The 27,127-nt window shown below is 39.8% G+C and overlaps 2 protein-coding genes across 3 annotated transcripts in view; both read left to right on the forward strand.

Moving 5' to 3' along the window:
• eepd1 (endonuclease/exonuclease/phosphatase family domain containing 1) overlaps nt 1–3,469 on the forward strand; it is a 30,463-nt gene extending 26,994 nt beyond the window's left edge. For both annotated transcript variants that reach the window (XM_069516644.1, XM_069516645.1), the window contains 3 exons: nt 1,020–1,158; nt 2,013–2,207; nt 3,003–3,469. In XM_069516644.1, coding sequence (XP_069372745.1) covers nt 1,020–1,158; nt 2,013–2,207; nt 3,003–3,193 — 525 coding nt within the window. In that variant the 3' untranslated portion in view covers nt 3,194–3,469. The remainder of the gene's footprint in view (nt 1–1,019; nt 1,159–2,012; nt 2,208–3,002) is intronic.
• Nucleotides 3,470–12,771: 9,302 nt separating this feature from the next.
• On the forward strand, nt 12,772–25,913 carry meox2b (mesenchyme homeobox 2b). Its single transcript, XM_020090553.2, has 3 exons — nt 12,772–13,597; nt 16,931–17,103; nt 25,221–25,913. Exons 1-3 carry the CDS (start codon nt 13,129–13,131, stop codon nt 25,446–25,448), a joined length of 870 nt encoding a protein of 289 aa, XP_019946112.1. The 5' UTR covers nt 12,772–13,128; the 3' UTR covers nt 25,449–25,913.
• Nucleotides 25,914–27,127: the final 1,214 nt, after the last annotated feature.

Raw genomic sequence — 27,127 nt, forward strand, 5'->3', positions numbered from 1 at the left:
AATAATAATTATTCAGTTAATTAGAATAATGACAAACAGAAACAAAAGGGAAAAAAGGAATACAAATATCCTAGTAATAATTAACCAAAAATGAATAGATCATCTTTTTAAAGTGAGGAGATGAATAATGGTTTGATTATAGAACTGTTCCACGTTACATTTCATATCTAAATGAGAATTTGAGCCCATTTTTGGAATATAAGAAAAGAAGACGTTCAGACTGTCTGGTGGGTGAATAGCGGAATTAGCTCCAAGGGGACATTCTGGAAAGCTGCACATGAAACATCTTGACTCTGTCACTAAATAGCTTTCCCCTGAAGTTGTAACCACATTTCACAGTCTTCAACTCCAGATTTTTTATTATTATTATTACTTTTTCTTTGCCAATGCACTTTTCTTAAACATGTGTGCAGTTTTCCAGCTGATCACATCAACAGCTGATCGTCTGTCGTCGTCACTGGATCATTATTTCTGCTCCAAGTGTTTTCGGGAGATGTGTTTCATTCTCCAAGAGGGAATTAAAGTGTGGATACCAGACCCAAGCCTGTCCGGACCCGTTGGGATGTTGGGTTCAGACAGCATTTTTGAAATGATATTGAGGTTCGGTTTTGGTTAGATTCGGTCTTGTTGGCTGCACTATTTTTTTTTACTGCACTTGCCTGTAATCGGAGAAGACATCGGGCTTGGGTCTGGTTCAGGCACAAAGAACAGAATCCTTGTCAGGTTCCAGTCGGGCTTGACTAAGAGAGAGAGTTTGACTTTTCTAGCTATTGTAAACTGGTCATCAAAACTAAAAAGTTGTAGAACAAGACATAGCGTTACCAAATCCCTCTCTGATGAACGTACATAATAACACAACACAACATAATAACACAACACAACACATGTTGGCACAGTTCTAACAGTAAGCTGCAATGTTTTAATTATGTGCATATCCCTCTGTTTGTTTAATCATACTGTTTTATTTAATTGCCATAATAAAATCTAACCAGAATCGAATGACGTTTGTTGTCCATCAGGTTGGTTCATACGAACTGTCAGTGGTGAACATGCACATGCAGGCCGCAGCCTCACCAGGAGAGTCCAACGGCAAGAACCACAACACAGAAGAAGTCAAGTGTCAGCGCCTCTCGCCGAGTATCCAGGAGACACTCAAAGGTCAGTCTGTCGCATCACAGCCAAGATCATTGTTTCGAGACTTTACAGCTCACGTGTCACACAATGTGGGGGGGGGGGGGGGGGGGGGGGGGGGGGGGGGGTTCACTCACCTAACATGTGGTTTTTGTGTTCCCATCACAAGTGGACAGCTCTAAGTCCAGGTGCGAACGCACTCAGATGGGATAGCGACCAGGGTTCAGAGTTAGGCTTAGAGCAATACAGACAGTAACATCAACATCACTGTTTATGTGCAGTTGCTTGACTTCTCTCAGCTTCAATCTGCTTTAAGAGAATCATCTCACTTTTCAGATACAAACCATTGTGTAATCCTGTTAAATGAACACTGTCTATTAACGTTACAGACGGGCAGCACTGATAACGTTTGCTGCCAGTCTCCAACATTAATGTTAGTCTCTTTATTATCAACCATAGCCGCTAAACTCTAGCTTAATGATAACTTAACAAATGGTTAATGTGGCTCAAGTTTTAATGGGCTGGAAGAGGAGAAGACGCACTGTTGGTATCGCTACTGTTGCAAATGAGCATCTAATCTGATATTCATTTTTAGTAAGAATTTTCAGTTTTCCATGTGTCTCTCCATCCATGTCTCTTCACGTCTCTCTCTTCGTGTCTCTTCACGTGTCTACCTTAATGCCAAGAATAATTGATTCACCCCCGAAGGCTATTGATGTAGTTCTGTTCGCCTTATGAATGTAAACAAAGGCAATGACCAATGAGAATTGAGGAGAAGAGAGAATATTGACTATTGAGTGAGACTCCAGCTCTATTCCCAGCTCTGCATGAATGTAAATGACGAGAACTGAATTCATTACTCTCCACATCTTTCTGTGCAGCTGAAAAGGAGTTGGTGGTGCTGGGAGATTTTGGCTACCCCCCTCAGAGCGCCGAGCTGGACATACTGAGAAAAGAGAAACTCTGTGCCCTGGTACCCTCCACCCAGTTCACCAACATCAGCACCCGCTCACCACAGGGCACCCAATGCCTGGACAACATCTGGGTCAGCCGCTCCCTCAAGAAGCTCTGTTCTGGTAGGTGTACACGATGGGCGTTTTTTAAATGGTGGTTAAACTTAAGATTTGAAATGATAAGCACTCATATCAGGTCCAAGTCAAGTCTCAAATCAAAGTCTACTTCAATTTCCAACTCAGTTTAGACAAGCCCAAATCATTTTGGCGGTTTTGTGTTTTGTTTTGGTTCAGTATTTTGCCCAAGGACACTTTGGCATGCAGACAGGTGGATCTTAGGATGAGCCGCTCCCTCCTGAGCCAACCAAGTCAATCTGAGTCATTGTAGACAAGTTCAAGTCAAGTCCCAGCTTTTTTGAGTCATTTGAGAAAATCTCGAGTCGAAGTCAACGGAGACAAGTTTAAGATAATTCAGTTCATCAAAGAGAGTTCCAGTGCAGTCCTAAGTTAGTCTAACCCTAATGACAAATCCTAAGTACAAATGAAGTCTTCTGCCATTTAAGACAAGTCCAGTTCATTTGAGAAAGATCTTGAAGTCTTGAGTTTTTCCAAGTACAAGAAAACTAAATTGGCATTTTAATATTTAATATTGATTTTATTTTGGATCAATTCCAAAAAGAGTCTAGTCTTGAGTCTTTTTAGGAATCTGAACACTGATCATTAAAATGACTTAAATGGGTTTTTACTATAAGTTCAGGTTAAAATCAACTACTTTTCAGTGCAGGATTCCTAATTTAATAATTTAAATTTAAAACACAACAGTTTTTGTCAGATCAGGCCTCACTTTAGTTAATTGTGTCAGTATGATACTAGCACTGTCATGAAGTCTCACGTGCATGCTGTGTCTCCCTCTGACAGGACACTGTATGGTCGTGCGGGAGGGCTTGACCAACCCCTGGATCCCAGATAACTGGTCATGGGGCGGCGTGGCGTCGGATCACTGCCCTGTGGTGGCTGAGTTTTACGCAGATGTGTCTCCTAAGGAGCTGAGCAGGCCGGGTATGGTGGCGGTGGACAGAAGAGACATTATGCCCAAACATGAGCGGTGACAACATCCACAGAGACAGTAGAGACTATGGTGGAGGACATTAGAATGACTTTGTCCTGTCTGGATCCTGCTTTGTCTTGTTTTGACATGGAATTAAAGTGTCCTGATGAATGTGAAGAAGCGCCAAGACTGCCTTTTGGGTTTCAGTTTATCAGTGTATATTAGTGACTGGTAAGTCATAGAAGGACACACATGTTCAGTCAAAAACAACTAAAACGAGAAATGTGCCAACCATTTTCTATATGTAAATGAAATAAAGACAAATTGATAGATGCTCCTGCTGTGTCTGAATAATAATCATTTATGCAAATAAGTGCAGCATCCATACGTGAAGGGCCCGGCTCATCAGAGGCGCGTGAGTGGCGAGGAAGATTACGTCTCAGCTGCAGAGCTCATTGAAAGCTGTGCTCTTAAATTCTGTACGCCGGGCCGCTTTGTGTGTGAGCTGCCGTCTTCCTCTGTGATGGAGATGAGGTGTGGCTGCAGAGGACCCTGCTGTTTTCTCAACTGCTCACCAACCACAGAGATGCTTTATCATTTATCCATGTTTTTAATATATACGTATGAGATCATACAGTGTCCTTGTTCATCTGCGGAAAATACAGATGAACTGATACTGTGTAAATAACAACACGTTTTTTTATCTTAATTATTTTAACTTTATCTCTGGTTAAGAGCCAGTCAGTGAGATCGGCTGATTACATGCCTGTAATAAACTCAGCCCTGGTCTGATATCTTTAAATACTTACAGTCAATTAGCACAAGACAATTCGTTGGTTCTTTCTCTGCATGAAATACTCTCAGATGTGTTTGTGTAGTTTGAAAGGATCTGATGACCCAGTGCTCATCAAATCCAAACAATAAATCAAATAGCATATCTGGGTAACTATGAAGCATTTTCTTTAACATCATCTGCCCGAGTTCTCCCATGGCGCTGAAAATTGAATTGATTGCAAATAAATATTTCTCTCTTGTTTCCCAAGCATTAAAGCTGCTTTTTGATAGAGTTTGTTTTTTCTTTCCTTTTTTTTTAATTTGAAAGTTGCCGCTAGAAAAATGTTTCTAAAGCTTGTGTGTTTAGGAAATAGTTCCAACGATTTTAAATCAAGTGCTTTTAAAATTCATTGTGATAGGATGGATTTGCAACAGCTTGCTATTTGTGCCCATCAATATACATTCCATAAGCAATAACAACAAAAGTAAAGTATATTAAAAAGAAAAAAAACTTTTAGATTAATATACTAATATCTAACCAACATTTGCAGGCATCCACTCGCTCACTCTGCTGTGAGGGAACAGCGCATGTTGGAGTGATTCAGCTCTAAGTGGCAGTAAGTAGATTAAACTCTGTTGAGCAGTTTGACGAATGAATCTTTTCAACAAACTCTTTTTTTAATAAACCGACTCTCCACTGATGTGGGACAATGACAAGAACTGCATCGCTCATCACTTTGAGTCCTGGTGTTTTCTTATCTGATTGAGGTCACTGTGCTCCAGGGAACACGCAGAGCTTTAGAAATGGTTTAATAGCCCTGCTCTGATCTATGCCACACAGTTACATCACAGAGGTCTACAGAGAATTCCTCGGACTTCATGACCTGGTTTTTGCCCTGAAATGCAGCGTGACATATTTGGACCAAGTGTTTACCCTTTGCACCACTTCTTTTTCACTCAGTCTGCCACAGATGGACTCCACCGCAAACGGTCTGGATATTTTCCTCTTTTAAGCACATTTGTAGAAATGCATTGAGAAGGGTTGGGATGGATCGGAGAAATGTAGCATTAAATCTTTAGACCTGACTTTAAATGCTTTAAATAGGATTTTAATGTTTTCTTTTTTTCTTGCCGCTTAGCTGAGATACCCAGAGCTGTAGTAATCTGTGTATCAAAGGGACACATGTTCATTCCCTGGGTAAATCTCTACTTGTACTGTTACGTCAAAGGACTTCCCCACTCTCCCATACTGATGAATCCTCCATGCAGATCAGGTCACCTCAATTTACAGCAAGACCAAGAGAGACAAGACAGACCAGCCCCTCTGACAGAGGGTCAGTAGTATGATGGCGCCCCCTGCAGGCTTGACCTCTGCTCCTCACGTAACAACTCTGAGTATTGCAGAACAGCTTGAGCGTTAAAGACAGACAGATAGATAAATAGACATGTACGCTAACTTTCAATATATGTATATTACTGACATAATAAACATTGCAGCCATGATCTACTAAGAAGTGACATTGGGACATGTGTTGAACATCAATGATTTAACTCAGCCTTCTCTTTGCATATATTAATTACTCACTTTCTCAAGCAGCGTTTGGATGTTCAGAATCCAGAGTGACGTGAAACTCCTCTGCAGTCAGTAGATCCTTTTTCAGTTTGCAGGATCAGAAGTGTCTCAGCATTTGCTTCAGTCAAATTGGAAGTGGCAGCACAGAGTGAAATACGAGCTGTGTTTATATGAAGCCTGAATGGATCCAATAAAGAGTGATTTTACTTTCACACAGACCCACTATGTGCAGTATGGCACAAGACGGTGTTCCTTGTTTAAAATGTTTTCATTAATCAGATTTCTCACAGTCTGAAATGTAGACTGTGACAAAAAATGTAAAAATATCAAAATGTCACAGCTCGATTGCAAAGAAAGCAGGGAATTCTGGGTACTTGGGTAATTTATAACAGTAAATAAAAAACAAACTAATTACGTTTTGTGAAAAACACAAAATTGTTTCATGTTTCAAAATGTGTCACAATCTTACCTGGAGCTCCACCACAGGAGGAGTCAGTTACTAGAGGCCAACAGAACCGTTTTGGCTTGGTGGGTTCATTCAGCCGTGTTTTCACTCATCCTCTCTGCAGGATGACACATTTACCTGGAAACTCAGGTATTTCCCTCATGAGAGTGGATGATTCATTTATTAGTCAGAGTTCCTGTCAGTGGGTTTAGTGTTGACTTTACTTTGTCTATGCATGACCTGCTGCGGGTGAATTAAATTCACACAGAGTAAGTTGTTGAAAGTATTCTCCACAATCTGTTACTGAATCTCCAAAACATTTCATGTTTGGAATTTGTCTTTGTAGAAAATAGTCACACATGTGTATCGCTAGATTTGAAGACAGAGAAAAATACTTTAGGAGTTGCAAAATGTCATTTATTCTTGACTCTAACAATGCTAACAGCTGCGCAAATGATTTCAGATTCCCAAACTCCTCTCACACTTTTTGCTACAGTTGCTGCAGCAAAAGAAAAACACATTCACACACCTGCAACAAAGAGTGTGAAGTCACGGAATGAAATGTTTCTGTATTGTAAAGTCTCGACATGTAAAGAGCCTTGGGATAATGTGTGTTGTGATTTGGCACTTTACGAATAAAATTGAATAAAAATAAACGGAACATCCGCAAATCAGCACGGAATAATGTTCTTCATCTTTGAGTTTTATCTGTTTGTAAACCAGATTATAGTTAATCGCGTCTGGTACAGAACATACTGTACTTAATGGGATGGTGTATATTATATCATTTAAAACCTGCATTGTTAACTCCACCAAGGAGGTGATGTCTCATCTGTGTCTATTTGTTTGACGGCAGGGTTACACAAAAACTACTGGATGGATCTCCATGAAACCTTGTGGAAGGGGATGTGGTTTAGGTCATAGAGGATCCCTTTAAATGTTGGTGTGAGATCAGGGAAACTGATATCTCACCTTAAAGATTACACTGGAAAAAAGGACTTGATTGATTTTGGGGCATACGTCTAGCTGCCATATATAAAAAGGATATTCGACATATAGGCTATAAATATCAGAAACAATGTTACTGCCTATAATCATGTCTAAATGTCATCCCTAAAGATGTTCTAAACTGCTTTTGGGAATTTGGCCTGATGGTGGTATCCAGTTTTCCCTTTTCAGCTTTTAACCTGGACCAATAACCTGAGGACTGATCAGCAGTGGCAGCATCTGGAGGGACTTTAAAAATCCTCAGAGTCAAAGTCAGGACGGAACATTTGTTAAGAACATTTGAGGAAATTAAAAGTTTTCTGTGATGTCAGGCTGCAAGTGTTTTTTCTCCAGAACAGCCAAGTGTTTAACTCATGTTCCCTGACCTCTTCCAGCATGCAGTCATCTTGGACTGACAGGTCACAGTACAAATATAAAAACCCTCATATCTATGAGTCATTCCACACTCGCTGACTGACGGAGACAGAAAGCTATGGAAGTTTCATCTTTAGGTTATGAGCAGACTAGTGTTATGTGTGCAGCACAACAGCAGAGGGCAGTATCAGAGCATCCGATGGTATGAAGAAGAGGGGGAGTTCAAATTCATGAAGCCAATCTGTTATGTCCAACAAAACTAATGTTAAACTGAACTTTCATCGAATATATGTGTGGGTTATGTCATAGGGAATACTTGTATAATTACTGTAACGATTATTAATACAGCACAGTGTCACAAAATGACTTTACAACCTCTATTCCCCTGTTTTTTAATGTCTTGATGATTACCTCCTTTTCAACCTTGTCTGTTTGTTTGTTGGTTGGCTGGTGTGTTTGTTTGTTTGTCAGCAAAATTACACAAAATGTTCAGATTTCGATGAAACTTGGTATGTGATATGTGTCAGGGAAGAATCCATTCAATTTTGGTGCAGATCGGATCGGAGGGCAGATCCAGTAAAAATGTTTTGTCTTTAACACTATTGTTTTTTCCACATTTTCAGCGTTATGTTTTCCCAGCAGGTAAATCATGGATTCTGATTTTTTTTTAAATCTGGAAACTGATATTTATGACTGTGTGGTGCAACTTGAGTGAATTTAAGGGGACAGTTATGGAACCTTGATGGAAGTATGCACTCTCCTGGGTGCCATTCTACTTTAGTGGATTTCATAATATTCAAAATGTGTCACAGTGTTATCACAATTTGCAGACTATTATCTCCTGTGTTGAAAGTTTGCATGATTATTTTGTCAGGGTTAGACAAATACTTGATTAGTTGGCTGTATGTCTTTATTTGACCTTCCAGTCCATTAGAGTTGAGCTGTCATTTGTAAAAAAAAATGGAATAACAATAAGAACAACAAGATTCACAACAAATGTGCTGAGAAGTGCTGCACCAAAAATGAGAAATCATAGCAACAATGAATGAGAAAGGTCTTAGAGCGAAGAGTGAAAACCCATAGAAGTCAGACTGCAGCCAGAGGCAAAGGAAACTCAAAGATGTCGAAATCGCTTGTCTGATATGTTACAAATTGTGGGTCATGTCGTGTTCTCATGGGAAAGTGAGTTCTGGACATTTTGTGTTGGCTCCAATATTTGGAACAAGTTTACGGGTCGAAAGCTCAGAGACCCTGAAAAAACAGTGTACGCACTATGAATTACGAAACTATGAAAATTGCAATGTTTTTTAAAAACACTTTAACGAGTTCAAATTAAAATTGTTGCATGTTTTTGTTGCAAAGCTTTTGAGAGGTTTGAAATGTGTTTTTTTTTCAAATGCCTCAAGATAAAGTTACATTTTCAAAAGAAATGTTTTCACAAATTCTAAACTATGATATTTTGAGGACAGACACAATGAGTGCATTGACCCACTATTATATACATTTTATTGTCATTGACTGCATGACAACTGCAATTTAACATGACTTTTTGTTTAAATAATAAGCCAGGATATTATGTGAAGAAAGTAATGGCATTATGGGAAAATGTTTGTTATACTTTGCATATTTTTATGCTATGATAATATTTCACAGTGTTTTGTTTCACTGAATTTCTTTCATTATTCATTTTCATATTGATAAATGAACATCAGATATACATGGTAATAAAGCAGCGGCTGCTGGAGGTGGAACAGGACAACAATGTTTGAAAGTATTAAATGCTCATATCAATAATTTCATTCTGATTTATTTTTTCTAACAAAGCAACAGACTGCATTTTAAATGAAGTGAGGAATATTGCAAATGTGACATTTCAGAAGTGATTTAAGAAGCTCACAGCCACGAAAGTATTCTGATTAAGAAAACATGTATTAAACAAAAGCAATGTGATAAGATCCATATCCCACACACAGGCTGCTGAAAACTTATTCACTTATTGCTTATTCACCAACAGAAGGCAAAGTCATAAGCAAAAGAATTCACTCTATTTCCATTTTCATTTACTAGTGCTCACTACCACTGTGTAAACCAAATTAACCTTTTACATGTTCGAAATTAAAAGTGTACGACCACTTCCCCCAACACCCACCACAAGCACCAGTCTCGTTTTACTCACCATTGCTTCCCATGTGTTCAATAATACCTCATATATAATATCTTCTATAAATGCAGTGGAGATGTAAATATGTTTTCTATATATCTGCAGTAGCCTCATCCTGCTTATTTAAGATTACCTCATCTTATGGTATTTCATCACATCTTGTTAATTAAATCTTAAAGTTAAATCTTTTACTGTGAACTGTCAATTCTAGTCATGGAACATTTTGAGTGGCTCACTGTTGTCACCTCTCAATGATCTGAGGGCGTTTCTTTGTTTGTTGTGGTCCGAATCAATCGATGGTTCATAAAACTTTATGTTTTCCCTCTGGTTCTGTTTCTTTCCACACAGAGAAAAATTCCGCCAGAATGCACGACTGCAAACCAAGCGGAGATGCTCACTCCATTTATTGATCATGTGTCTCATTCACAAGGACAGTACTTTGCCTCTTGTTGTACGTGCGTGTAAAAGCTTGATTCATTCTCTGGTTGCTAATATCAACTACGCAGGCTGATGAAGTTCACATGCTTTGCCATCTCCCACAGCACATATAATGTTGCATGAGTCATTTAGCTTTTTAGTTTTGGTTGATTACTGTGTTCACAAGTACACAATTGCACCCAGCGTGATAACAAACCAGCATCCAAATTTACGCAACCAAAAACTACCCATGTGAAAACACCCTCAGTAAATATTTTCTGAACGCAGAGACATATGAGCCCCTGAGTCAGGACGTGACTAGACTGACAGTTTGCTAATGAACATATTGTCTCTTTTGTGTTTTCTCTGGAAATTCAGTTTGAACTGAAACTTCAACTAACACAGCCAGGTTATGTGCATACCAATGTTATATGATAATAAAATAAGTCCGAACACACACAGTCTAGTGTTTCAGCACACACACACACACACTAATGAGAGTAGCTTGAAGGGAACTCACCTGAGGAAAACGTCCCCTCCTGTGGGAGCTGTCAAATTAGAGGTGAGAAAGTCTCGGAGCCTTGGGGTGCTGACATGTGAGGAACAAGGAGAAACACTTCCACCTCTGAACGCTGCTCAGCTGCAATAAAATGAAACCATATGAGCGTCAATACGCACAGTGGGCATAGGCCTGCGGATTACTTTGCACAGCTACTAATTATCCTAATTTGTTCGGTAAACACAGTGTTTTGCTGCGGGACCTAAAACAGGGCCACTGGATGTGGTACATGTGTCGTGCAGGACAGAGTGAGCCCCAAACCGTGCTGCAGCTTCATGTCGGGTTGTTAGAGCAGTTCTCATTAAACATATTTCTCTCCTTTCTTGTGTGGGGTTTGTCTGCTGCTGGTTTAAACCAGAACTCACAGATGTGGATACCTCCTCCAAAGACAAACAGATGTTTATTTGTGGGGACGCTGCTGCAGAGAGAGTCAAACAGTCAACTCAAACTCACTGATGGACCTTGTTTTTCACCCGTATTCAGTATATTTCCATCGTGAGCAAGAGGTTGCCTTTGAATGGTACCGCTCGGGTTGCCAAAGCACTTCTGTCTTCAGGCTTAATAGTTTCATTTCAAACATGAGCCGGTGAATCACCTAAAATAACAAAAAATTTTGCATGCTATTGCTGTTTTCTTTGAGCTCCTCACAATACTTGGAACTTCCCTGTCATGTCTGTGATGTCTTAATATTTGGGAGTCAAACAGCTTTATTTTGAACTTTGATGCTGCGTTAGAATCTCTTTATGCACAGAAGTAATAGGTGTTTTTTAAATTATTTTGAATGCATAAAATGGACTCACTAAATGAGTTGTATTGGTTGTGAGGTGTTGACGCAGCATGTTTGAAACATTATCACATCTCAAGCTCCTTTAAAGCATTAAACCTTAATATTATATCATGCAGAGTCTTTACAATCCTCCACCTGTAGTGTGATGGACATTACAATACACTGAAAGTGTACGTAAAAGTAAAGACTGTGTTGAGAGACTTTGCTTTATTGACAGAAAATAAAGAAACACACCTGTATTCAGTCAAAACCTGAAAAAGAAGAATATTATAAATCAGCTTGAATATGAACTTTGAGCAAGAACGTTATTCAGTTTGAGTTCTTAGTAAAGTCCCAGTCAAGCATATCTGTATAAACAATGTGCAAGTCAATTGTATACAGTTTTATACAAAGTCTCAAACTCTGACCATGGAACATGAACATTATCTTCTCATTGTCTTCTCTGTGTAGACTATGCAAGGCTTAGTGTTTATTTTATATCATTCTGACATTTTTAAAGGGGAAATTTTCAGCCTCAAAGGTTTTTAAACTCCGATTTCAGACGAGGCTTTGATCAAGCCTGTAAGGAGAGATGTCTCAAACTGAGTCAGTAAATCTTCATTGTGACACGTCTCAAGACAAGTCTTCAGCAACAGATCTGTCAAGAGATGTGGACTCTGGATGAAGAGCCTCTCACATTAAAAGTTTTGAGTGGAGTTAGAAAGTTCAGTGATTTGTTTCTGATGCACTCATGTCCTGATAGCCATCACTTGTCAGAAAAGACGAAAAGACCCTCGCAGCACTGTAACAGACACGACCAATCATTTCATTCGTCTGAACGTGACCCGAGTCTTCAGCCAGAGAGACGTACACATCTGAAGTAGAGACAATAGCCAGAAGTTAGCAAGCAAGTCACGGAAACATCTTCTATCAGTTGTCAGGCAGTACGCGTTCATGTCTTTTAGGGCCATAGCTTTGATTAGAGGGTTGATGGGATGGGGTGGGATGTATCAGTTGCATTGCTTCAAAGTTTTTCCAGGATAATGAACCCTTGCTTTAAGTAGACAAGTCAAGTCTATCGTGAGTCAAGTCTCACAACAGTCAAGTGAATTTTAAGATCCAAAGTTTTGTTTTAAACGAGTTAAGTCTCATTGGCACGTAAGTCAGTTGGACTTGACAAAGTTATATCAGCTTTCTAAAGTATTTCTTCTCTGTCACTGTACTTGCAATAATTTGACCAAATGCAACAAGTAAATATTGAGTCGCTTTTAACTTACATCCAACAATCAAAAAAATAACAGGCTGTGAAAACACAGTTCTCCAGCTCTGCATCCAGCAGCTGATGCAGCACAGTTACTCCAGACGTTTCAGCGGGGCCAAAGGATTCAGCTCCAGAATAAATTGCCCACTTTTCCTGAGGCAGCGCTATAGGAATGATTCAGATTTATTGAGCATTGCTTTCTGGAGGATGATCACATGCATATGGTCAGTAGCAGTGAGCCAGTGACCCAACCTACATCTCATGTTACATCCTATATATAACACCCCCGTCTTCCTCCTCCCTGTGACTCCCTCTCCAGCACAACTTCCCTGGAAGCACCCACTCCTTCCACACTGGTCCTAGCGTTCTCCGCTGTCATCCGAGATCCTCCTCAGCCTCTCAGTGTTTACCCACCATCTGCCTGGCAACCGTCTGTGTGCTCGGGATTACCAGAGGCCTTTTCTTTCAACACCACCATCTCCGCCTTCCTTCAGCTGGGTTTCTCTTGGAATTAGGGGGGTCTGGAGGTCTGAACTAAGAGGGGCTGCAGAGGAGAGCTGGGTCTTAGGCTGCCCACATCCCTGATTCTTTCGTTCACTTTTTTTCCTGCTTGTTATTTGAAGAGTTTTTGGTGGAAACTCACTGGCAGGAGTGGGGGTTTGGAGGACACCCCAAACCATGGATCACTCTCTGTTTGGCTGTCTACGTAGCCCTCACGCCGCGGCCCAGGGTCTTCACTCTGCCATCACCCAATCGCCTCTGACCCTGCATGGCCGGAGTGACCATGTGTCCTACCTGGATCTACCCAGCTCCTCACCTCCGTGTGGCTATGCTGGAGGAGAGGACAGTGGGGCGTTTGGCAGTGCAGCCCACCAAGGTCACCTACCCCATCCTCAACACCCACCCAGCTGGCCCGTTCCCCCACAGATGCTCTCATCAAACTTTCGGAACAACATATGCCTGCCACTGCTGGAGGCCACAGTCCCAGAAGTGTGCTCAGAAGGCCTAAACCTGTGTGGCACCAACCCAGGTTTGGGCAGTGGTCACCCGACGGGGGCATCATCTGTTTCTGGGGAGTACAGCCGGCAGAGTCTGTCTCCAGAGGACCCGGTTAGAAGGAACAGTAAAGGCAAGCATCACAGCTCTGGTAAGATGACTAAGTTCTTGACACATTTACTTTTGTGCAGCTTCTCAACAACCTGTTAATGTCAGTCTTTTTTTAATTGACCTCTGAAACTTTAAATTTCCCTGCCTTGCAAAAATATTTATCTTTAACCTGTTCCCTCAGGTGTAAGGTGTTTCTTTATACATCTTTGGTGCACACTACAGCTCCATACAAATTAAAATATAAATGTTATTATCTTAAGGGTTAATTTAGCTGTTTAATTAGCTGAGTTCAAAACCCATCTATTTCAGAAGAGAACAAAAGTGCCAATGTATTGTAGAATATCATGTTTACAATACAAAATTACCAATGTCAAGAATTGATACAAGTGTAACTGTAACATTCTTGATCCGTGCGATCCATCAGGTCATTTATTGTCATGGGATACATTTCTTTCAAGAGCCCTCGAAAGAACTACAGATCAAACCTATAGATTATACTTCAAAAAGAAAAACAGATCAGTTATAAGTCAGACATGACTCATGCAATAACGTAAGGTAACTGACAAAAGATGACAAGCAAATAATTCTCTATATGGACATTGCAAAAACTCAAAAAGAAAAAAAGCAATAAAATTGGGGAAAAATACTTAAAATAACTCAAATGATGTGCCAAATGAAAAGGGGGGAATTTCACTCCCACATAAAAACTGTCTGGTAAAAGAAGAAGTATATTGTCAGACAAAAACAAATATATTCCCCTGATTTAAGAGGTCTAATATTACTTGGATATAATTTTTTGCAGTGGGGATAAATCATGTTTCTCTCGAATTCATATTCCAATAATGGTGGATTCAGATGATAAAGATCTGCAGGTGAATGCTTCTAAATTCAACAAAACCTATAGGCAATTTAAATCTTCATTTGTACATCCGCCCTCCTCTGACAACTTGACAACTTTCTATGGCTGGAGATTTACATAAGGACATACTAGGAAGTTTATCAGACAGAAAAGATTAAACAACTGATAAACTGATTTTTTTATTGCATTTTTATTAAAATATGTTTTTATAACAGAACTGAAATATGCTGTAATAAAATGAATTGAATTATGGAGCTTTTAAGCCAGCTATCACAAGAAGCCATTAAAGTGCCATAGAAAACTGGAATTTAAAGATAATGAATTGAAAGGCTATGAAATGAATGCTGCAGTGAGACAGTTTGCTCAGAATACTGTAAAGAGTTTATTAATCCTCGACCAGCACCAAGTGTTTTCAACGTAAATATTCCCCCAACCAGGTCGTTAAACTCTCCAAACTCCCCAACAAACCCCAGAGGTCGTGACCCCAGTGTCTTCAGTGCTAGCTATGACCCTGAACACATTCAGGGTCATAGCTAGTCGGTGGGACTCAAAGTTGAAATAGCGAAGGTGATGGTGAAAGTGCAAGTCATATATCAGAGGCATAAAACTTTACTTCCAGGCATAAATTTTATCTGCACACATATGCTCCACATGGACGGCAGAAAGGACACAAAAGAGCGCATCAGCTCCAGGATAGATCCACAAGATTTAAAAGCAGGCTCCATATCTGTATCAGCTCACCCCGCTCACGAGCAGCTCGGAGCGAGGTGCCAAGTGAAGAACTTTCCGATCACCCCCGACTCGATGTCCCAGCCAGGATAGAGGGAGCCCTGTCAGACAGATTGAAAAGTTTGAAAGGATACAGTGAAGCTGCCAGTGACTTAACCCAAATCCAATTTCCTAACTCTAACTTCATTGGCACTTGGAGAAACCGCAGCTCTTTTATTCTTTCTTTCTGAACTCTGTGATCTGAAAAAAGAGCGGACTGAGAGAGAGTCTGTATGACATCATGGTTTATCATTGAATACAAATAGGCCTTAGAAATAAATATATAATAAATTACAAAAGAATATAATAATAATAAGAAGAAGAAGAAGAAGAAGAAGAAAGGCCATTGTCTAATTAATGTTGGGTGTTGGGAGAAACAGCGTCTCTTCTCTGTTCCTGGAAACTGTGTCTTGTCAGCACATCCAGCACTTACACCAGTAATAAATTGTCAGCAGGACTGATGCACTGCAGACTTCAGAAATTATTTTCAACGTTTTCTTTCTGTTGTAAAGGAATGCTGTGTTCATTTTCACCATTCACTGACAAATACATCAAACTGAAGCTTGAGATACTTGTGACAGTGATTGGGGGAAAATATGATTCAACACTTAAAGCAATGCTCAGTATTGTTAGAATCTTTGATATATGATATATATAAACATGATTTAAAAGACACCACTGTTTTAAAGAATAATTTAAAGGAGACCACATTCCTCAAGTTTATTGTTAAGATTTCACAACTCTGCTGCCAGATAAAGACATTTGGCAAAACGTGAATGACAGCCAGTTCCCCTGGACTATGAAGTGAATAAGGGTGAACATAGACTCTGGTTATTGCAAATAAATATTAAGGTTAAATTACTGAAACACTAGTTAGGGTTGGACACAGCAAAGCACGTGCACACTTCTGCTTTGTCTTGGTGGCGCCTCATTAGTTATATTCTGTAGTTCTATATTGTTTGAAAACTCTTAAGTCCTGATTATATGTGAACAGATTTCATAAGAGCCACATATCACTGCAACAGCTATTGACAATTGGTATAGACTTGAGACATTGACATTTTGCACACAAAAGTTCCTAAGGCAAGGATGGCTTTGGCTCAGGAAGGGAGTAGGTTGTCCACCAATCAGAAGGTCAGTGGTTCAATACCTGGTTCCATCAGTCAGCAAGGTGAAGTGTCTTTGGGCGAGAGACTGATCCCCAAATTCCCCCTGTGCCAACAGTGTGTGAATGGTTTATAGAAAAGAGTGCAGCATGTGTGAATGCATCTGTGAATGAGTACACAATGGCGACTTATTAGTTCAAAGACAGTTGATAGCAGTCGATTAGAAGACTAGAGATACACTATTTTTATATATATTTATACATCATTTTGCACTGAATGTTTGCATTAATCCCAAACCCTAATCCTGATTTCTATATATTTATGCATAGTGTTGTGGCTCTTGGACATTGAGGCTGTCTGGGACAAAGCTCCCTGCTTGGGTTAAATACCACATATGAAATAATGATGTCTTTGCAATAAAAGGTCATTACTGTTCCTAAGCCTTCTTTTATTTATTTTACTTTTTGGGTCCCTGCAGTTTATCAATCCCACCACCCATTATTTTTTTCAACCCCCCTCTTTTTGTTCTTTCTCCACCTCCCAATTTTTTTTCACCCCCTCTCCCTCTTTTTTTGTTCTTTCTCCCCCTCTGTTTTGGAGACTCAACTGTGGCTGGAAAATGTTCTGTTTTTCATTTCAGAGTCCCAAGACAGAAGTTATAAGTCAGACATGAACGGCAAGCCCAGGAAGGAGCGCACAGCCTTCACCAAAGAACAGATCCGGGAACTGGAGTCCGAGTTTGCACACCACAACTATTTGACCAGACTGAGACGCTACGAAATAGCTGTCAACCTCGACCTCACGGAACGACAAGTACGGTACCTGCTGAATGACTGTAACTCAGTGTGAGGACAGAGGAGGAGGAAACGGGCTACAAAACAAACAGCCATCAAAATCCTACTTTTATCCTAAATGTGCTTCATGGCATGAAATACAATTATAGGACCATTAAATGAGCCATGACTTTTATTAAGAACCTTTGGCACCCACCAGATATTGCAAGAAAGTCAACAGGCTTTACTGACAAATACTCGAGTCATAGTTTGACACTGGAAGATGATAAAATTGATTTTTAAGTTTATTGCCAAAGGATCTAAGGATGTAATAAATCACCACTGTAATACTGCTGTCAGTGTTTGGCTTGGCAATAAGAATTATACACTTCTACTCTTCTCAGATAAAATGGGCTATGGTGCTGTTCAGTTGTGGAAAAGAGAGAAGGACTCTGACAATCTTATTGTCAGGCAAAAAAGTTTGTGAAGTTTGTGCCTTATACAAGTTACCAGTTTGTCCATTTAACCTTGAATACGTACAATAATACAAATGCAGTTGTAGTTAGCTTCAAATCACTGTTAATTAATAAGGACCATACAAATGGAGAGATTTAGGATATTTCTTTGCACAACACAGATGAGGTGTGGTGAGATTGCATTGTGGGAAGGGACTGAGGTTCTGGCAGAAGAGCTGAGGGATGATGGGATGGAAGGATGGGGAGAGCTGACATTGATGGGATGAAGGGGTGAAGAGTAAAGGAAGGAAGCAGGGTCCTGGACAGATGGATGGTGGGTAAGTTGATGGATGGGTTTTGGGGTGATAGTAGGGAATCTGGGAAGTTCAAATTCTACAAGCCCGTACTTTTCACATATTCAGTTTATAGAGCCTCCAAAGTGATTTAGACAAAAGAGAGCGAAGGAAGTTAGTAAGAATATGCTTTAGCACAAAATCCAGCAGCAGTGGGGAACTGTTGGTCATTGAAAGTCATTCATAATTACGCTCCAAAGATCTCTGCTTTTTACATGTTGTATTTTGTTTGGAGAAATATAAATAGTCCTCTGGTAAGCAGCTCTCAGTGTTCCTGACAGATGCAGTTAAAATTAACTTTCACTACCAATCAGCAACTTTTATATGTCTGTGGCTCACATATGTAGAGAAATATTCAGCTTAGCTCCCTCACACTTGACGTGTGTATTGTTAAGGGCCCAAGGAAGCACATTGTCAAATTTGGTGTGATTCGGACACTTGATACATTCAATATTAATAAACTTTGAATATACAGGCAACCAGTGCTCTGTATCAACAGCAGCTTGGACTCTATCTATCTCATCTATTCAAGGGGGGTTTTCGATCATGTCAGCAGTGTATTAAAGATCACAGCAACAACAACTGATTCTCTATTTCAGGGTTCTGTGGACTGAGTCCATCAGCTGGACTTTACATGACGGGGCTCGATTACTGCCGGCCTCTTTTACAGTCTCAGAAGGAAAAGCTTTAACCAGCATCAGGATATGACAAGCAAACAGCCCGTTCCAAACAAGCAGGTTTACAACGACACTGCAGTAGTTTAAAGAATATTCCTACTAGTATATCTAAAGCTCACTAAAACAGGTTATATCCCATTGGCTCAATGCACTTGTAAATATATAAAAATTTAGATTTGTGATTTTGGTTTTTGGTGAGTTATGCACTCATAGTATAACAACAAAAGATAAAAAGTTTGTCCAGGACTGTCCCAGCTCTAAACTGGGTGTCCTTGGTCCCACCAAATATCTGTAATACACTTAAATGTCCAGGTTTTCAATTTTCACTTCCAAATTGTCCTCTGCAGCGGCTGCAAGCCCCACTCTCTCTCTCTATCTCTCTCTCTCTCTCCCCTTTTACTATTAAAAATTCTACAATAGCCAAAAATATCTCATAAAAACTACTTGAATCACTACCTCTCCAAAGACCCATGTGCCTTATGAATTGTTAACTGAATGTAGAGTTTTTATTGTATGATATTAACAGTAGGTGTCCAACAGAATTCACATCATGTGTGTTGTGGCCTTTTAGTCTCTGTTTTGAAAGCCTATGGTGTCATGGTAGAGTCAAGTGTACATGAGTTGACCTCCCTGATTGTTTCACTTAACTTCTCAAGGCTGGTGAGCTCTGACTATCACCTCTGCATCTCAAATCTTACTTCTCTGTTGCATATTGTTATATTGCTGGAGGAAGGGTTCTAACATTCTGAAGATGTAATTATGTGCTGGGATAAATTCTTGATGAACAACAGCCAAGTGCAGTGACAGTGTGTGCTATCAACGACTCATCATCAGTGCAGTGGAGAGGTTTGGTGCCGTAAAGAGACCGTGCATGTCTGTATCAGGTAACCCCTGTTGGAAAGACAGAAAACACTTCGATTTTTTTACACATGAACTTCAGAGAATGTCCAAAGAAGGGAGTCAGGAACGCAGCAGGAGATTCTCTGGTCACAAAAAACTGTCCAGAGCATTCAGGTGGGAGGTGGCACAGCTTGCAGGAAGCAGGACTTAGAGTGTCTTGTTGTCTTGCCAATATGACATTATTGTGTGTAGCTGGACAACTTTGTCTGTATCTTCTAAATATTATATATTTTTTCATCCTGAGATATTTGTATTGTTTTATTTCAGCATTGCGTCTGTCACCATCAACATGCCGACTGACTTGCTGTGAAACCCCCTGAATAATCTCCTGCTGTGTTCTCACATGGGCTCAGTGGACCATAATAATTATACAACCAGTAAAGTCAAAGATTTATTAGGTGAAGAATATCTATAATTGTCTACATTTCCTCCTCAAGCACAATAGTCATCACACTGTGGATGAAGAGAGTAGATATGAGGCTTAGATACCCTCAGTGTTCTGACGTAGCAAGGAGATTGACATTCAGATGCTCTGAGGCTAACCGATTCCTTACCACAGATTCTTTGAAATGTTAGTGTGCTGCTGTAAGTAGTGTGTGAAGTGTAGCTGCTGTGTGTCACAGGCCTCATGGTTTTTCATAATGCTCACAAAGACACGCTTGTTGGACATTAGCGGTGCCGCGGATGTGTTTGACAGCACACACTGCTCATTTAAGGGGTTAATAGTGTTTGGGAACAGTTGTGTGAGAATGTATACCTGAAAAAGTGGAAGGAACATCTGTCATTAACACGTCATTTCTGTTTGTACAGTTGGTACACTGAGGTAATATTGCACAGATGAGATGTTGGTCTTGGGCTCAGACTTGCAGGCCAGCGTGTGCAGGTTCTCCTCATGCCTGTGTGGATTTTCTCTGGCACAGTCCAATGACATGCAGATTAATTGAAGACTCTAAATTGCCCGTAATTGTGAATGTGAGCATGAATAGTTGTCTCTGTATGTCAGCCCTGTGATATACTGGTGACATGTCCCTACCTTTCACCCAATGTCAGCTGGGATTAACTGCAGCCCCCCATGTGACCCTCGAGAGGATAAGTGTTAGAGTCAAAGTGGCAGAGGATGGATGGAGAAGTAAAACATGTATTGGTGAAGGTTATTTTCTATACTCGTTACTTTTATTTTCTACATAATGTCATGGACATATAGACATCTGCAAACATGACACTTATTCACATACAGACACACATAAACATATACATAAATATATATATATATATATATATACATGCACAGACACATGCATACAAACCCATACATATACACAAAAAGGATAACCAAACGAGACAAGCAGAAAAGAATAAGATAAAACAACAACAACAGAAATAATAATGATAATAATAATAAAGTAAATACATAAATTGATTTACAAAAAAGACATTTCCCACTGTTGGCATCTCATAGCACATAGGACACATCAACATAAATTTAAAAGTGTATAAAGGGAGTCCATATGAAATCAAACATTTCACTCTTTCGTTTGAGAACATTTGTGATCTTCTCCCATATCCCTCAGCCATTGGCCCACCTGTGGCTTGTGTCGACTCCTTCATGATAAGGCAATAAGTACACACATATCTATAAATCTTTGTTTATTCATTGAAATGGCTATGGAAATGGTGGGAGGGTATGACCCTAAAATAAACATTTTAGGATGAAGAGGTAGCTTTACATTCAGCACTTTGTGGATTATTTGCGAGATCTTTCACCAGAAAGTTACCATCTCTCTGCACTCCCACCTGCAGTGAAATAGTGTACTTTTGACTGTTCAAATTTATTAGGTATCTGGACTGTTATTATTGAATCAGTGTAGTCTAGCTGATGTGGCCAATTGTATTGTAACAGTCCTAATTTGGTATTTGCTGTTCATCTGTGTGTCTCCGCACATATTCCTCTCCAGTCATCCAAGGAAATATCCTCCTGTCTATCCTCCTTCCAAACTTTTAACCCTTTAGTACGACAGTTATCAGAGATCAGTCGCTCCATTGCAGACAGAGGTGGAGTCAATAATTGATACAGGATGTAGTTGTAAAACTTTGGTGAAGGTTATGAATTGAACCCTGAGGACTTGACCTGCTGTAAAGTGTATGCTGAGCAGTTATGACGCCTTAATGAAAAGGGTTTGCATTGAAACACTATATCTGAGGAACTATTGATCCTCTGACTCGTGCATCAGTTCACTGTATTAAGACAACAGAATGGAACAGGCTGTACTAATGTTGTAGCATTGTGCAAAGGGTTACTTGCTAATAGTGACATGACGTTCACAGTCCAAATTTTTACAACGGCTCTTTGGTCTTAATTAAGGGAACTGAGTTTAGGCTACTTTTTATAATGAGGCCCAACTTTCGTTGCCATAAAGCTTCACTACTCCCTTTCACGTGAAAAGTGAGAACACATTAACCCAGTAACCCTCACCCCCCTAAAAAAAAATCACTAGTTGCTAACTATGAACACAATATAATTCGGACCATTTCCCAAAGTGTAAGCCATTCATTTGTATATGGTGTGAAAGCATGCAATGCTATAGAGTTAGCATTAACTTAATAATAACATGAATCAGTGGCTCACTGGCCACAATTGTTACAGTAGAGATCATAGGCCACAAATGCAGCAATTTTAAAATTGTGGCATTTTGACTTGTCAGAGCAGAACTACAACAGGTGTAATTAATGATATGAAGGATGGCTTCATTCATTCTATTTTTCATGGCCCTGCATTGCAAATGGTAAATGGTCTGTATTTATTTAGTGCTTTACTAGTCTTGATGACCACTCAAAGCACTTTACAGTACAGTTTATTGCCATTCACCCATTCACGCACACATTCATACAGTGCATCTATGAGCAGCACCAAGGACACTTCGATATGCAGAGGGGGAAGACTGGGATCGAGCCGACCTTCCAGTTAGAGGCCGACCACTCTACCACCTTAGCGGCAGCCAATATTGTGTATTCTGGCTCACTGGCTTTGCTTACTGGTACTCTTAAAGGGATAGTTTACCACAAAATGAGAGTTCACTCTTTATTTACTCACCACTATGCCGATGGAGGAGTGGGTGAAGTCTTTTGAGCCCACAAAACACTTCTGGAGTTTCAGGGGTAAACAGCGTTGCAGCCAAATCCAATACAATTGAAGTAACTGGTGACCGAATTTTTCAAACAAAAAAAAACATAAAATCCCTCCATACTGCTCCTGTGAGCCCTGACATTCATATTCGAGTCGAAACCTAAATGTCCTCTGATATCCTCCCTGGAGCTTCATTCATGTTCACACGCACACACAGGAAACAAGCTTTCACCCCAGGGCAAGCGCGGGTGCACGTTAGCATCATTTTGAGTCGAATTTGACTTATTATTGATTCCTCCATACTGAGGAGCAGCATGGAGACATGTAATGTTTTTCTTTCTGTTGTTTTTTTTTACATTTGAAGATAAGGCTCCAGTGTCTTGCAAGGCTGCCCTTGTCAGTATGTATACATCTTTAGGAATCTACTTTACATTGCCCTTGTTCAGCACTTCTGTCCAACAACAACCCCACACTTTAACCCCCCCCCCCCATAAGAGTGCATTCAGAGGTCTGTTAGCCAGGACTAATTTGTGTATTGGCTCAGGCAACAGCCAGGACAACTCACCCAGGAGTTAGATCTTCCTGTCTGGAGCCCAGTCCCTCAACACTCCCCCTCACATTGGCTGTTTGTCTAAAGTGGTCGTCCAATAAATCTGTGAGAGCATTGATTCTGGATTCTGAGATTCTTAACATCCCTTAACTCACTTACAACTCATTATTAAAATGGCAGGAGTACGGTAGCATAAAAAACCTCAAACTACATCTCCATATAACTGTATTGAAGGAAATTGAATGTTATATTCAAAATTATGTTTTAAATGATTTTATAATCTCCAGAAACTAAGATTATTGTGTTTTCATGACCTCAAAATGAGTCTTTTATATCTAAATTGGGAATGGGTCCTCTGCCATGGAATCTGCCATATTGGACTGCCATGTATCCACAGTAGCTCAGAGCAGAGGTTCTAAAGATTTTTACATTACCACAAACACATTTATATTACCAGTATATCACTTGAATGTGTGTGATGTGAAACAGGTGATGACTCCTCACACGATACTCGGCAACTCTGCACCTCCCCTCAGCTCAACCTGACTCTGAAAGGGTTGTTTTCATTTCATGACCCTAAACTTAACTACTTTTTGTTTCAGTCTCTATATTCTCACCATTGTTAATTACAGCAGCAGAGGACAAGAAAAGCTCTGATCAATACACCGCACACTGGTGGGTTTAAAGGCAAAATATCTTGCACTGGCTGGTGAACATAGTGAGGCAAGTTCTTAAGGCATTATGGTAACTCATAAGTCCAGTTTCATTCCAAATGTGGCACAGAGCAAGATTTCTATAAAATTGTCTAAATAATATGCTAATTAATGTGTTTCCATTCATTGTGGCATCTGAGTTGGTTATCATAGATGAACCAGTGGTAGAGCTGATTGATTAGTTTGAGGGTCATTGACCCACTGGAGACGAAGAAAACACAGCAAGTGAAATTTGTATAATAAAACAGCACCAGGTAGACTAAAAAAGAAATGAGAACAATACAGTAAACATGAACAAGTTTGATGTATAAATTTAATGTATGAAAGTGAACAGATTTAACATCAGCTTTGAAATGTTATCTGGCACACTCGCACCCAGCCACACAACCATCTCAGGCAACTGTAAACTGAATCGTTACTCGGTTTCTTCAACTGTAAGGGGTTGATCCTCCAAATTCATGCTTGGGGATAATATAAGTACTTTAGGCTAAGAAGATAAAGTTATTCGAGTACACTAATGATACATTCAGAAATAATCATATTCAGTAACTTTCCATCCGCCTAACATGTGGAGATGTTTGAATGATGTATTTAAAATGATGATGAATATGATGATAATGATTTGTGCTATTTGTTAAATGTTAATATTTGTAACATTCCACCATGTCCAGACTGTTCTCCTCTAGAAGAATGACCCTAGAGGTTGTCAGTGGTAGCAGCTCTTTACACCCCATAGTTGTTTTATTGTTAGGCCACCTCCTGCAGCCTCAGCAATTCTGATGGAGGACGGTGGAACTCAGGTGATGTAAAAGTGACATCTACATTGGGAGGAAGGTGATGGATGGGTCCACAAAGCAGACCCTTTGTTTTCTTTATAAATGACCATTCCTTAACCCTTTTATACGGCCACATACGTTCCATGTTCAGCTGACATGACTAGAAGGCATCAGCAGTCTGAGGTAGACAAATCAAGGGTTTTATATTCTAGTAAAAAGATTTTACACAAAAAATTAAATTTGTTTGTGTTTCTTGGGACAGCGTTTCCTTGCTAAATGGTAGGAAGATGATTCTGGTATGCGTGTTATTTGCTGGGAAAGAGCAGCCAACGCACAACTGCCAGGAGGGAGATTCAGCTTACTGACTGCTGATGTCCACAACTGTTTCAGTCAACTCAGGCTGTGAAGCCGTAATTTCATGTAATAAAGAGGAGAAATTATTAAGGCAGCTAAAAAGTCACTTTATATTACACTTTATATGGAGCACTGTAATAAAACAGGCTTAGGCAAACTATTGTGGAGACATTTTGTCCTTCTCCCATTGCTTTGCACTGTAGAATCTGAAGAAACCACAGCAGTCACATGTTAATGATTTGTGTTTCCTCACAGGTAAAGGTGTGGTTTCAGAACAGAAGGATGAAGTGGAAGCGTGTGAAGGGAGGTCAGCAGGGGGCAGCAGCACGGGAGAAGGAACTGGTGAATGTAAAGAAGGGGCGGTTACTGCCATCAGAGTTGTCGGGAGTAGTGGGACTTCAGTGCTTGGCCAGTTCCCCGAGGCTAGCAACTGAGGAGGACAGTCACGACAGCGACCAGAGCTCAGAGCACCCCCCACTATGACCTTCCCTGGTCTTTCTTCTCCAACAGAAATTGTTATTGGGCAGAGGAAGCTGAAACAAAGGACACATTGGTGACATACAAACAACTTGCTGTGAGCAAACCCTCCCAACAGACCATAAAATGAGACTCCAAGAACATTCCAGAGATGATTTGCTTTGATGAGAGGGCTTTGATTTTTGATTTCAGTCAATTTCTACTGTACATTTTTGAACAATCAGTAGGAAAATTTTATGTTCTGTTTAACTGAACTGAAAATTAAATTTAGAATTTCAATAATTTATCAAAAACAAAAAGGTCTGGAGACTGTAACCACTTTAAACCCAAACTCTGCAATGTAATACTGTAAATATGTGTTTATCTTATTTTTTAGCATTTTGCTCTGTCTGAAAGTTTACATGCCTTTTACTTGCAAAAACCTGGATTTAAAATAAATGAGACAAACCCAAATGATTTGTGCTGCTTTCTTAGCATGTGTACATCCAATTGGACAAACGAGTGTTTTGTCTTCAGGACAACCTCATACGTCATCAGTGCAGCATTCACATTTTACTGTAAGTCACCCTCTTGTGGCTGCAGTAATTATGACAGAAGCAAAGGGGGAAATTCAGTGGCTAAAGCTGCTTTCAGACATGCACTGAACTGTGAATAACCTCTGGCCATTCTCAGGAGGGGCTGCATTTAAGTCCAGACCCAACTCTGTTGACATTCTACAGGTTACATGTCTGAAAACGGCTTTAGAGTGACAAAGCCTGCATTAGGAGGACGTTAAGATGGATGAATAGGTCAACAAAACCATCAGTTTCCCATTTCTTCTTTGTTTCCTGCACAACATTGATAGTCAATAGTATTATTCCTGCAGCACTGAGCTTGCAACTGTTGTGAGCTCAGCACCAAACTTCATTTCCTTTCTCGTCAAGAGCTGTTTCCAGAGGTGCAACCTGTTTTGCTCCTATTCCTATCACTTCTTTTCTTCTACTACTGTTAGCATTCTAACCCCGCCCTTGAATTGTCTCATCATTTTCTAATAGTAACTCCCTCAAGCATCTAGTCTGCCCTGAAGAAGCAGCACTGCTCAGAAGACATCTTATAACCTCTAAAGCAGCTGAAGCTCTTGGTGGACAACCATCTCCACTATCTGCTACCGGCAGGAAACCAGGTTCAGCAGCAGAGAAAACTTACAATAAGCCCCATGAATGTTAAGCATATCATTATAATTTATACTAGTTACATTTGGAATATATAATATATATAATTGTGCAAATGAAGTTGAAACTAGATATAGTGGAAAATAAATAGAAATGTAAAGAACATAAACTGGTTCAGTGCCAGAGAAGCAGAGGAAAAGCAGAGAAGATGAATATTTACCCAAGCACTACCCTTAATTATGGTCACGATTTTCCTGTGCTTTACTTGAATATTTCCATCATATGAAACTTTGCTCCACACCAGAGCTGGGGATTCAGGAACTTGGTCATTTACACCTTCAAAAATATATTGTAGATAAAACCAGCCAGTATTTTATAAAGTTGTTAACTTGAGTACCACCCTGAGAAGGCTATAAATAAATGTGAGTACATTGTGCTCATAAACGTTCTAATTGAGTAAAGATTTGAATGCAGGATTTTGTGTTTGCAGTGTTTGTGTTTGATTAAATCATTTTCATGTATGTACAATACCAA

This window comes from Paralichthys olivaceus, chromosome 20 (assembly GCF_024713975.1).
Source record: "Paralichthys olivaceus isolate ysfri-2021 chromosome 20, ASM2471397v2, whole genome shotgun sequence".
NCBI lineage: Eukaryota > Metazoa > Chordata > Actinopteri > Pleuronectiformes > Paralichthyidae > Paralichthys > Paralichthys olivaceus.

What these genes read in the sequence shown, in the direction of transcription:
- meox2b (XM_020090553.2), top strand. Translation starts at nt 13,129, where the DNA reads ATGGATCACTCTCTGTTTGGCTGTCTACGTAGCCCTCACGCCGCGGCC. An exon ending in AGGCAAGCATCACAGCTCTG is followed by an intron (nt 13,598 to 16,930) that starts GTAAGATGACTA and finishes TTTTCATTTCAG; the next exon opens with AGTCCCAAGACAGAAGTTAT. An exon ending in TCGACCTCACGGAACGACAA is followed by an intron (nt 17,104 to 25,220) that starts GTACGGTACCTG and finishes GTTTCCTCACAG; the next exon opens with GTAAAGGTGTGGTTTCAGAA.